At 48.8% G+C, this 13,223-nt stretch overlaps 1 protein-coding gene across 2 annotated transcripts; it reads right to left on the bottom strand.

Annotated features, from left to right (window-relative positions):
* mlx (MAX dimerization protein MLX) lies at positions 1-12,231 on the bottom strand. Of its 2 annotated transcripts, none has more exons than XM_055656740.1 (8): positions 12,124-12,231; positions 9,572-9,608; positions 8,990-9,091; positions 5,960-6,108; positions 5,758-5,857; positions 3,491-3,590; positions 2,442-2,643; positions 1-567 (listed from the first exon to the last, which is right to left on the bottom strand). In XM_055656740.1, the coding sequence occupies exons 1-8, from the start codon at positions 12,163-12,165 to the stop codon at positions 511-513; spliced, it is 789 nt and encodes a 262-aa protein (XP_055512715.1). In that variant the 5' UTR covers positions 12,166-12,231; the 3' UTR covers positions 1-510. The 2 variants fall into 2 exon arrangements, with proteins under 2 accessions (XP_055512715.1, XP_055512716.1); XM_055656741.1 differs by having other exon boundaries at positions 5,960-6,069.
* Positions 12,232-13,223: the final 992 nt, after the last annotated feature.

Below are 13,223 nucleotides of genomic sequence, written 5' to 3'. Positions count from 1 at the left end.
TTTATCTCTGGATTAAATGGAAATTGTTTTATAAATATCATTTGTTTTTCAAGCTATTTTGGTCACTAACATAAAATAGCGTTAAAGGTAAAACATGATACTGTCTTGAAATCTAAAAATTAGTTTTCATTATTTCAATGTTCTGCTCAAAAAAAGACTTTGAAATGTTGTAAATATTAACATTTTATAGCACAGTATAGTGGCTAGAAGGTGAGACATCTTGGAAAAAGTTCCTTCAGTAAAATCACATTCCACCTTCCTGCCTTTTGGATTTTAAAGAAAAATAATGACAAGTTAAAAATGTCAACTGGACTCGAAGTGGTTCACATCTAGTAATCAAACTGATGTCCTTAACTTGAATCCAGTCGGGTACAAGGATTAAAAGCAATCAATCTTTTACTCCATCAGCTTCAACATCATTTGAACTAATATGTGTTCATGTCAGGTCTCTGGAAGTTTGCAGTGTATAACTCTTCTCCCAGTCCACCGCTGCAGTACGAGCTTGCTAACTCAATGTAGCTGACCATTTAATTGTCGCAGTACACTGACCACGATCTCCCGCAGAGTCTGAAACAGCAGAGGTGACACAAGTTAACTCATCCCATGATCAGAAGTACGTAGACTACAGTAAATTAATCAGAGTTTGGGATTTGGTGCATAATATTCTATTCAACCAAGACAAGTGTACAGTAGAGAGCATATTGACTGGTTGTATTACACCTGGTTTTATAATTTGAAGACTCAGGAACAAAAGGAGTTTCAGAATATGGTAGATATTGCCGTCTATCACGGATATTCACCGACCTTGATCAAAGGAATCTACAGGAAGCGTTGCCTCAAAGCAGCCAATGGTGGCAGAGTGGCACAGCTGGTAGAGTTGCTGCCTCACAACGTCAGACCCAGGCTGCTTTTGTAGAGTTTGCACGTTCTCCTTGTGACTTCCAGGTGCTCTAGTTTCCTTCCACATCTCAAAGCTTGCAGGTTAACTGGCCTCTGTAAATTGCCATTAGTGGTGCAGGGAGTGGATGACAAAGTGGGATAATATCGAACTAATGTGAACAGGTGTGTAAGAAAGGACCGCAGAAGCATGGTTTATACTGAAGATAGACACAAAATGCTGGAGTAACTCGTCAAGTCAGGCAACATCTCTGGAAAAAGGAATAGGTGACGTCTCAGGTTGGATCCAGAGATCCATGTTCATCAGTCAATGAAAGTAAGTAGGAGCAAAGAGGTTCTTCTGCAGTTGTACAGGGCCCTAGTGAGACCACACCTGGAGTATTGTGTGCAGTTTCGGTCCCCTAATTTGAGGAAGGACATTCTTGCTATTGAGGAAGTACAGCGTAGGTTCACAAGGTTAATTCCAAGGATGGCGGAATTGTCATATGCTGAGAGAATGGAGTGGCTGGGCTTGTATTCTCTGAAGTTTAAAAGGATGAGAGGGGATCTTATTGAAACATATAAGATTATTATGGGGTGTGGACACGCGGGAGGCAGGAAACGTGTTCCCGATGTTGGGGGAGTCCAGAACCAGGGGCCACAATTTAAGAATAAGTGGTAAGCCATTTAGAACGGAGACGAGGAAATACTTTTTCTCACAGAGAGTTGAGTGGAATTCTCTGCCTCAGAGGGCGGTGGAGGCCAGTTCTCTGGACACTTTCAAGAGGGCTAGATAGCGGAGTCAGGGGATATGGGGAGAAGGCAGGAATGGGGTACTGATTGGGGATGATCAGCCATGATCACATTGAATGGCGGTTCTGGCTCGAAGGGCCTACTCCTGCACCTAGTCTATTGGAACCCTTCTTCAGACGGAAAGGGCACGTTTTCTATCTATCCTTTGCGTAAACAGGTGATTTGATGCTCGACACGGATTTGGTGGGCCGCATGTTTTCATGCTGAATCTCTAAGCTAAACTAAATATGATCAAAAACCCACACCACCCAGGCCACGTTCTCATCGTGCTGCTACCATCGGTCAGAAGGTGCAGGAGTCTGAAAACCGTGACCTCCCAGTTCAAGAAGAGCTCCTTTCCATCAAACATCAGGCTCTAGATCTACCCTCGTACCTCAGCACAAACTCCTGTGGACTTTGCACGACTATGGTAGCACTACATACGTTAGCTTGCAGTATCATGGTCTGTTTTAGCGACAACAATTGATCATTTATATTTATTTGTGTTGTTGCGTTTAAAGGGCCTGTTTATCTGCAGCAAGTAAGAATTATCCATAGATAATTCCCAGTTTCATTACAAACTAGGGAAGTGCATAGTACCAGTTACAGATCTCATGCTGGTGCTATTGAATGCCCACTGAAGATGGCAACACACAACCCTCCCTCAGCAATGACAAACACTTGTTTACGTCCCTGGGTCCATCAGAGTTGTTTCTACTGAAATCTACAGTCATGCAGAATGTTCCACCATGTGCTTTAGATTGTAATCTGACCTGTGGTTTGCAGTGTTCCTCAATCCAGTTGAAAACACAGGCTGACAACTCCTGAAAACTGGCCACAGAGATGCACGCATTGAATGACTGGAACAATACGTCCATGATGTTTTGAAATATACTGAATTTGACTTGATCAGTTACTTGATCCTTGCCTTGTAGAGGATTAGTCTGATGGGCTTTGACAATCTGTTCATAATTCCTGTAAACACATTGACAGGTTCATGATCATCGTTGATCAAAAGTACTGGACTCATCTTTATACTTTCACTTGCCATTAATCAAAAATTAAAAAAGGGGTAATGTTTTGTATGAATATCCAATATATGAAAATGATCAGAGAACATAAATCCTGGAGTGAGTGCCTGAAATGGGAATAAAATGCAAACAGCTGGATGTATCCAGCCCCTGCATCTGCTGAAAATCACGGTCAGCTTTACTCCAGCACCTTCACAGAACAGAGAACACTACAGGACAGGAACAGGCCTTTTGGCCCCCAATGTTCATGTCGAACATGACCTCACCTGCCTGCAAGTGATCCATATCCCTCCATTCCCTACACTTCCATGTGACAGGTTCTCATCACACCAACATTCTGAACATTTCAATGAGATCAGCTCTCTTTTCAGAGACAGATACAGCTCTTTGAGCCACCAAGTGGTCGCCGACCATTTATCCACTATAAAGTCAGATTAATTGGTCTGATCAACAGTCATAGCGTGGAAATAGGCCCATTGGCCCAATCTTCCCACTGGATTACGAGCCTGATTATAGTAATATATTTTTGCTGCTAAGAGCTGTCCATGTATGGAAGTAATCAGGACGGCTGAGGTAAGAGGGGAGCATTTATCGTGAAAAATCTTTGGATTCTTCCCTTTTCTGATTTATAATCACTGTTACACAGTGCAGACCATTCAGCCTATCAGATCCCGGCCTGTTGAGAGCAGAGCTAGCGAGCCTAAGCCCACCCTCTGACTAACCACAGTAGTCTCGCTATCAGACTCCTCATGTGGGCAACAGTTGATCAAGATGAGATTGCTGAACCTTACGTTTTCATGATCTTCAGAGCCATGACGTCTTTGCGTAGAGTGGAGATCTCTTCATCTTGCTTCTTCTTCTCTTTGTGCAGAAACTGGATGTAATCGATAGCTGCAAGCACAGAACAAGTTCACCAAGTATTACTAGATCCCACAATGAGGATTCTGTCCCAGCTTCCTGACGAACTTGATATGTGGAAGATTTTGTTTACAGGCATAAAAGATTTCTTGTGTAGGAGGAAACTGCAGATGCTGGTTTAAACCGAAGATAGACACAAAAAGCTGGAGTAACTCAATGGATCAGACAGCATCTCTGGAGAAAAGGAATAGGTGACGTTTCAGATCGAGACCCTTCTTGGGTCTCAACCCGAAATAACACCTATTCCTTTTCTAGAGATGCCAATTGACCTGCTGAATTACTCCAGCTCTTTGTATCTCGGTCCATACTTTAGACATAGAGCACTTGCCTAAAGGATGGATTAGTAAAAGAAAAAAGCCCAAGGAAATACACTAATCTCTACCTTCAAGGCCTTGCTTGGTTAATATTTTGTTACTGTGCACCTCATATTTCACTTGGCAGCAGTTTGAATATTGACTTCACGTAACCCTTGTTTTCCCTCTCTCTCTCTCCATCCATTTCCCCATCCTTGTTCTCCGACTAGATTGATTGATCTGATTAAATTGTACTTTGTACGCCTCGTTATCACCTTCCCTAGCTAACAATGATCTATTCTACATTTTCCATGAGCTTCATCCCTTTCATCTATCGTTTTCACACCTTATTTCATTTTCCTCTCCGCTGACTCTCAGTCTGAAGATCTCGACCTAAAACATCACCCATTCAATAGACAATAGACAATAGGTGCAGGAGGAGGCCATTCGACCCTTCGAGCCAGCACCGCCATTCAATGTGATCATGGCTGATCGTCCCCTTCAATAACCCATCCTGCCTTCTCCCCAATATCCCCTGACTCCGCTATTTTTAAGAGCCCAATCTAGTTCTCTCTTGAAAGCATCCAGAGAACCGGCCTCCACCGCCCTCTGAGGCAGAGAATTCCACAGACTCACAACTCTCTGTGAGAAAAAGTGTTCCTTCTATCCAGAGATGCTGCCTGTCACTCTTAGTTACTCCAGCATTTTGTGTCTTCATTTGGTATAAACCAGCATTTGCACTTCCTTCCTACACATACTGAATTTAATGATTAACTTTGTGATGTTCATTTGTTTTAAGATTAAATCCTTAATCATCATGGAATATCTACAGATTCCCCTCCATCGAGCATGAAGCTGACTTGGCTTTAGTCCAAGTCAGCTTCATGCTCGATGGAGGGGAATCTGTAGGTGGTGGTATTCCCATAAACCAGTTGCCCTTTGTGGTGAAAAAGAGGTGATAGGTTTTGAGGGTGTGACAGCAGTGCTGGGGGCTAACTGCATTACATCTCCAGTGGTGGCGGTAGCAAATATTTAGCGTGCTGGATGGACTGCGAACAATTTCTTTGGCCTGATTGGTTTTGAGATTGTTGATATTGTGGAAGCTGCACCTATCATGCAGCACAAATAAATGGTCCCCACTGGAAAAAGTACAGAGAAGATTTATGAGGATGTTGCCAGGACTAGAGTGCCCGATCTGAGAGGTTAGGACTTTGTTCCTTGGAGCAGGAGACTGAGCAATTTTCTCATAGATAGGTAGACATAGAGGTGTATATGAGGAGGATAAAACAGTATTTTAACATGTGACAACTAGAGAGCATGGGCTTAAGGCTAAAGGGAAAAAATATCATAGGAACCTAAGGTGCAGCTTTTTCACAAAAACAAGCTTCCCTATGAAGTAGTTGAGGCAATAGTAACGTTTAAGAACCATTTGTACAGATATATGAATAGGAAAGGACATGTGCGGGAACATGGGTTGAGGTTGAATGCTGGTTGGATGGATGAGTTCCGTCAAAAGGTCTGTTTCTGTGTTGTTTAACTCAATGATACTGGAAATGTCTGCATTGGAAGTATGAAGATTCTAATGTTAATTAATTTAATATTACGCTCAGTTTTTGTAAAGTTTTTGCACTTTCCTCAAAATCAGCTCAGTGCACAGGGTTAAAAAAAGATCACTAACATAGAAACCAATTCTGCTCAATAAAGATGTTGCGAACAAGTACTGTAGCAATGCGTGGAGGTGGGATTAAATGCACCAGTACATATGTCACTGTGCCATCTGGCACACGTGACAATTAAATTTATCTTGTATCTTGTATCTTATCTTGAAGGGACGGAATTATACATACTTTTCTGAAGAACTGTGGCTTTGCTCAGCTTCTGGGATCCAATTAAGGAATCTTGCGTTTGGCATGTGGGGACGATTGACTGTAAATCGTCATATCCTTTCTGTGGACAGAGTTCACACAGTCAGTAACAATTGACCAAATTAATTGTACAAAGGTTGACATCAAAGTTCAAAGTTCAGTTTCTAAACTCTGAATCTCATACCTTGATGGCATTCCGCCTTTTTTGTTCGGCCTGCGTGTGAGCTTGTCGCCGTCGATCTTTGTACGTCTCTTTATAAGCTGGTTCCTGCCTGTAGTCACTATCTTCATCATCTGCATTTGGGGAACAATCATTGTCTGTCATGCATTCAGCTACAGAGGAAACAAAATGTTTCAATAGCTTTGTTAAAGTGTTTGTGTTTGTTTTTTCTATGTATCAATCAGATTCTCATGAATATTGGTCATTAGGCTCTCACTGCTGCTGCACAGAGCAGGCACCAACAAATCTTTCTGCTAAATTAGCAACTAGTACTGTTGGCACTTTAGTTGAGAAATTGTGAAGTCAAGCAAACAGCCGCTGATCACAGTCTGAATGATGCCCGAATGGAGTCAATGAACAGCCCATCAAAGCCTCTGATTCATTTGGCCATGGGTACGTGGAGAATGGTGATAATTTAACATGAACAAGGCTGGCATTGACGTGGAGTGCAGCAGTTATCGTTCTATGTCCTATGATTCTGATATCCTGAAATAGGAGGGAGCCTGAAGTTGTGGTACATATAGGTACCAACGACATAGGTAGAAAAAGAGAAGAGGTCCTGAAAGAAGAATTTAGGGAGTTAGGTAGAGAGTTAAGGAGAAGGACTGCAAAGGTAACAATCTCAGGATTACTGCCTATGCCACGCGACACTGAGAGTAGGAATGGAGCGAGGTGGAGGATAAATGCGTGGATGAGGGACTGGTGCAGTGGGTATGAATTCAAGTTTCTAGATCATTGGGACCTTTTTTGGGGAAGGTGCGACCTGTACAGAAAGGGCGGGTTGCATTTGAACTCGAGGGGGACCAATATTTACTCGAGGGGGAGATTTGCAAAGGCTACTGGGGAGACTTTAAACTAGAACGGTTGGGGGGGAGGGACTCAAATTGGGAAAGCTAGCAGTCAGTGTGTGAGGCAGGAGGCAGAGAATGGTAGCACTCTGACCCAAAATGTAGGGGAGAAAGAAGAAAAAGACAATAAACCGAGAATAAGAGTGGGTGGGTTTCTTAAATTTTAATGCTAGGAGCATTGTAAGAATGGTGGATGAACTTAGAGCCTGGATTGACACCTGGAAGTATGATGTTGTGGCAATCAGTGAAACATGGTTGCAGGAGGGCTGTGATTGGAAACTAAATATTCCAGGATTTTGTTGCTTCAGGTGTGATAGAATTGGAGGGGCAAGAGGTGGAGGTGTTGCATTGCTTATCAGGGAAGATATTACAGCAGTGCTTCGGCAGGATAGATTAGAGGGCTCGTCTAGGGAGGCTATTTGTGTGGAACTGAGAAATGGGAAAGGGGTAGCAACACTTATAGGGGTGTATTATAGACTGCCAAATGGGGAGCGAGAATTGGAAGAGCAAATATGTAAGGAGATAGCAGATATTAGTAGTAAGCACAAGGTAGTGATTGTGGGAGATTTCAATTTTCCACACATAGACTGGGAAACACATTCTGTAAATGGGCTGGATGGTTTGGAGTTTGTAAAATGTGCTGGATGGTTTGGAGTTTGTAAAATGTGTGCAGGATAGTTTTTCGCGGCAATACATAGAGGTACCTACTAGAGAAGGGGCGGTGCTGGACCTCCTGTTAGGAAATGAGACGGGTCAGGTGGCAGAGGTATGCGTTGGGGAACAGTTCGGGACCAGTGATCACAATACCATTAGTTTCAATATAATTATGGAGAGGATCAGAACTGGACCTAGGGTTGAGATTTTTGATTGGAGAAAGGCTAACTTTGAGGAGATGCTAAAGGATTTAAAAGGAGTAAATTGGGACATTTTGTTTTATGGGAAAGATGTGGAAGAGAAATGGAGGACATTTAAAGGTGAAATTTTAAGAGTACAGAATCTTTATGTCCCTGTTCGGTTGAAAGGAAATAGTAAAAATTGTAAAGAGCCATGGTTTTCAAGGGAAATTGAACACTTGGTTCGGAAAAAGAGAGAGCTCTACAATAATTATAGGCAGCATGGAGTAAATGAGGTGCTTGAGGAGTATAAAGAATGTAAAAAGAATCTTAAGAAATAAATTAGAAAAGCTATCGTGGCAGGACAAATCAAAATGGGACGTACATGGTAAATGGTAGGGAATTGAAGAATGCAGTTGAACAGAGGGATCTGGGAATAACTGTGCACAGTTCCCTGAAAGTGGAATCTCATGTAGATAGGGTGGTAAAGAAAGCTTTTGGTGTGCTGGCCTTTATAAATCAGAACATTGAGTATAGAAGTTGGGATGTAATGTTAAAATTGTACAAGGCATTGGTGAGGCCAATTCTGGAGTATGGTGTACAATTTTGGTCGCCTAATTTTAGGAAAGATGTCAACAAAATAGAGAGAGCACAGAGGAGATTTACTAGAATGTTGCCTGGGTTTCAACAACTAAGTTACAGAGAAAGGTTGAACAAGTTAGGTCATCTTGGCACGGACTAGAAGGCTGAGATGGCCTGTTTCCGTGCTGTAATTGTTATATGGTTATATTCTACATTCGGCTGAAATAGATTTTAGATCTTATCAAATGGCGGAACAAACTTATTGTCTTATGTTTCTCACTGGGAAACAGGTAGTTGCGGAAACCTATAGGTGGGAAGCCCCTGTGTTGTGGCCTGTGGGTGGGGGCAGCAAATGAGTTTACACTCAGCTGAATTATGTGTAAGGATGAGGTGATGTTACTTGAGTAACAGGCAAACAACCCCAGCCCTCCCACCACCCACACACCCCCCTAGCCCCCCCTCCCCATCACCCAGCCCCCTCCCCATCCCCCACACCCCCCACCCCCCCTGCCCCCCCCACCCAGCCCCCCCCCATCACCCACACCCCCCCTACCCACCCCCCCTACCCTCCCCCCCCCCCCCAGCTCACTCCATCTCCCACCCCTCAATATCACCATCAATCACAGCTTACTATCAGTCCCACTTCCTGGGGAAAAGTCAACCACTGTAAGCCGTATAAGATCAAAGTTGCTGACACTGGAAACTGTAAGCAGAGCAATGTGCCTTTTTACCTGTGTTAGGGACGGATGAGGCACTGGTGGAGCCGGTATTGGACGTGATGCTATTTGCTCGCGACCCTATGCTTCCTTTCCTGGTTCCGTCAACGAGAAACACTGGATATGGGGGAGAACAAATCAGAGTGTTGAATGTATGCATCCCTCCATCATAGGGCCAGCCACGTGGCTGCAACTAAATCTGCTCTCTACATTTAATTAATTCATGCATTTGTACTTCTACAGGGTACTCAGGCAGCTGACCAGGTACAATCTGCAGTACAATAACTACTATAATGTAGAAATAGGGTAGATAATTTGTGCAGTGAAAGGTCCCAAACACAGTTATGTGCTGATGCCTCTGCATGAATATTGGTCTAAAATACTGGACAGACAATAGATGCAGTAGTAGCAGCCATTCTGCCCTTCAAGCCAGCACCGCAGGTTTGGGGGGGGGGGGGGGGGGGGTGAGGAGGATGTTTGGGGGGGAGGGGAGTTTGGGGGGGGGGGGGGGTGAGGGGGAAGTTTGGGGGGGGGGGGTAATTCTCTGCCCTGGTCATTCAGCTCAAGGCTGCTGTCTGTCTCCGTAACTACACTTACCGGGTTCAATACCATTGTCGCTGAACGAAGACTCGGTCTGTTTCAGGTGAAGATTCCAGGGGAGGGTGAGGAACAGACAAATGTACATTAAACAATATTCCCCTTTTCCTGCAACAACTGTAACGTTCCCCTTCTCCCTCCTCGCCATTTACTGTCCCTCCCCCCTCGATCCACAGACCCCCCTCTCCCTCCCTCCACCCTCCATCTCTCCCTCTCCCCCCACTCCCCCACAGACCCCCCACTCCCCCACAGACCCCTCACTCCCCCCACCCCCCTCCCCACAGACCCCCACACCCCCACAGACCCCTCACTCCCCACAGACCCCTCATTCCCCACAGACCCCTCACTCCCCACAGACCCCTCACCCCCCCAGACCCCTCACTCCCCCACAGACCCCTCACTCCCCCAGACCCCTCACCAGACCCCTCACTCCCCCACAGACCCCTCACTCCCTCACAGACCCCTCACTCCCCACAGACCCCCCCCCCCCTTATTTCCCCCCATTCCCCACAGACCCCTCACTCCCCCACAGACCCCTCACTCCCCCACAGACCCCCCACTCCCCACAGACCCCCCCCCCCACTCCCCACAGACCCCTCACTCCCCCACAGACCCCTCACTCCCCACAGACCCCACACTCCCTCTCCCCCACAGACCCCTCATTCCCCCACAGACCCCTCATTCCCCCACAGACCCCTCACTCCCCACAGACCCCTCACTCCCCACAGACCCCTCACTCCCCCACAGACCCCACTCCCCCACAGACCCCTCCCCACAGACCCCTCACTCCCCACAGACCCCCCTCCCTCCCTCCCCCCAGACCCCTCACTCCCCACAGACCCCTCACTCCCCCCACAGACCCCTCACTCCCCCACAGACCCCTCATTCCCCCACAGACCCCTCACTCCCCCACAGACCCCTCATTCCCCACAGACCCCTCACTCCCCACAGACCCCTCACTCCCCCACAGACCCCTCACTCCCCACAGACCCCCACAGACCCCTCACTCCCCCACAGACCCCTCACTCCCCCACAGACCCCTCACTCCCCACACAGACCCCTCACTCCCCCACAGACCCCTCACTCCCCCACAGACCCCCCTCACTCCCCACAGACCCCTCACTCCCCACAGACAGACCCTCACTCACTCCCCACAGACCCCTCATTCCCCACAGACCCCTCACTCCCCACAGACCCCTCACTCCCCCACAGACCCCTCACTCCCCCCACAGACCCCTCACTCCCCACAGACCCCTCATTCCCCACAGACCCCTCACTCCCCACAGACCCCTCACCCCCCCACAGACCCCTCTCTCCCCACAGACCCCTCACTCCCCCCACAGACCACTCACCCCACAGACCACTCACCACAGACCCCCCCACAGACCCCTCACTCCCCACAGACCCCTCACTCCCCCACAGACCCCTCACTCCCCCCTCACTCACCCCCCCACAGACCCCTCACTCCCCACAGACCCCTCACTCCCCCACAGACCCCTCACTCCCCCCCCCCCTCACTCCCCCACAGACCCCCCTCACTCCCCACAGACCCCTCACAGACCCCTCACTCCCACAGAGACCCCCACTCCCCCACAGACCCCTCACTCCCCCACAGACCCCTCACTCCCCCACAGACCCCCCTCACTCCCCACAGACCCCTCACTCCCCCACAGACCCCTCACTCCCCCCTCCCCTCACCCCACAGACCCCTCACTCCCCCACAGACCCCTCACTCCCCACAGCCCCCCTCACCACTCCCCCCTCACTCCCCCACAGACCCCTCACTCCCCACAGACCCCTCACTCCCCCACAGACCCCTCACCACCCCCACACAGACCCCTCTCACTCTCCCCCTCACTCCCCCCCCAGACAGACCCCACAGACCCTCTCCCACTCCCCCACAGACCCCTCACTCCCCCCCACCACTCCCCCTCACTCACCCCCACTCACTCCCCCACAGACCCCTCACTCCCCACAGACCCCTCACTCCCCACAGACCCCCCTCACTCCCCACAGACCCCTCACTCCCCCACAGACCCCCCCTCACTCCCCACAGACCCCTCACTCCCCCACAGACCCCTCACTCCCCCACAGACCCCTCACTCACTCCCCCACAGACCCCTCACTCCCCACAGACCCCTCACTCCCCACAGACCCCTCACTCCCCCACACCCCTCACCCCCCCCTCACTCCCCCACAGACCCCTCACTCCCCACAGACCCCTCACTCACTCCCCACAGACTCACTCCCCCACAGACCCCTCCCTCCCCACAGACCCCTCACCCCCCACAGACCCTCACTCCCCACAGACCCCTCACTCCCCCCAGACCCCTCACTCCCCCACAGACCCCCCTCACTCCCCCACAGACCCCTCACTCCCCACAGACCCCTCACTCCCCCACAGACCCCTCACTCCCCCACAGACCCCCTCACTCCCCCACAGACCCCTCACCCCTCCCCCACAGACCCCTCACTCCCCCACAGACCCCTCACTCCCCACAGACCCCTCACTCCCCGCTTATTTCCCGCTTATTTCCCCCCCATTCTCTCACTTTAATTCCCGCTTCCTCGGCCCCGCCGCTCGGCTCCGCCATGACGCTCGGCCTGACCTGTGACCCCGGGCGACGGCCCCCAGCGGCCGCGGGTGGAAGCGCAGAACCGCGACCCTTCGGCCCGTCAGCCCCTGAACCGCGTCCCAGACCCTTCACATATTCACGGGAAACTGGATTGTTGAGCGAGTTCCTGGCGAGAAGAGTTAGGGTCAGGTTATGCAACAAAATGCCCTCTGGTGTGGGAAGGAACTGCAGATTCTGGTTTAAACTATAGACACAAAATGCTGGAGTAACTGAGTGGGACAGAAGGAGTGGGTGAGGTTTTGGGTCGAGAACTTTATTTATCCCAGGAGGGAAATTGTTCTGCTGACACACATAAAAACACAAAATACATGAAACATGAGATTAAAGTGACGAGTGGAAATGATTGAGGGGGGGGGTCAGTCTACCCCACGACAGAAGGTTGAAGAGTTGTACAGTTTGATAGCCACAGGGAAGAAGGATCTCCTGTGGTTCTGTGCTGCATCTTGGTGGAACCAGTCTGTTGTTGAAGGTGCTCCTCAGGTTGACCAGTGTGTCATGGAAGAGGCGAGCTGTATTGTCCAGGATGCTCCGCAGTTTGAGGAGCATCCTCCCCTCCAAGACCAACCTCCAGTGAATCCAACTCCACCCCCAGGACAGAGCCAGCCTTCCTGATGAGTGTTGATCCTATTGGCATCCGCAGCCTTCGCCCTGCTGCCCCAGCACACAGCAGTGAAGAAGATGGCACTGGCTACCACCAATTGGTAGAACATCTGCATCTGCAGCATCTCACAGAAGATGTTGAAGGAGCAGATCCTTCTCAAAAAGTGCAGGCGGCTCTGTCCCTTCTTGTAGCGTTCCTGGACCAGCCTAGTTTACAGTGCCGGTGCACTACAAGATACTTGTACTCCTTGGTAAATCGCACATCCACACCATTCATGAGACAGGGATGTTCCTCTCCTCCTAAAGCCCACCATTACCTCATTAGTTTGTTGGTATTGAGCTGTAGGTGATTCAGCCCATACCATTTAACAAAGTCGTTTACTTCACCTCTGTATTCAGCTTCCCTCCCCGATGCA

The sequence above is a fragment of the Leucoraja erinacea genome, chromosome 27 (assembly GCF_028641065.1).
Source record: "Leucoraja erinacea ecotype New England chromosome 27, Leri_hhj_1, whole genome shotgun sequence".
Classification (NCBI taxonomy): Eukaryota; Metazoa; Chordata; class Chondrichthyes; order Rajiformes; family Rajidae; genus Leucoraja; species Leucoraja erinaceus.
The sequence above is the reverse complement of the archived record's forward strand: the minus strand, read 5'-3'. Positions and strand labels throughout refer to the sequence as shown.

Excerpts from the sequence above, each read along its gene's own strand:
- mlx (XM_055656740.1), bottom strand. The coding sequence starts at position 12,165 with ATGGCGGAGCCGAGCGGCGGGGCCGAGGAAGCGGGAATTAAA. Across the intron at positions 6,109-8,989 it reads CTCATCCGTCCCTAACACAG|CTGAATGCATGACAGACAAT; the intron begins GTAAAAAGGCAC and ends TTTCCTCTGTAG. Across the intron at positions 568-2,441 it reads AGGAACACTGCAAACCACAG|ACTCTGCGGGAGATCGTGGT; the intron begins GTCAGATTACAA and ends CTGCTGTTTCAG.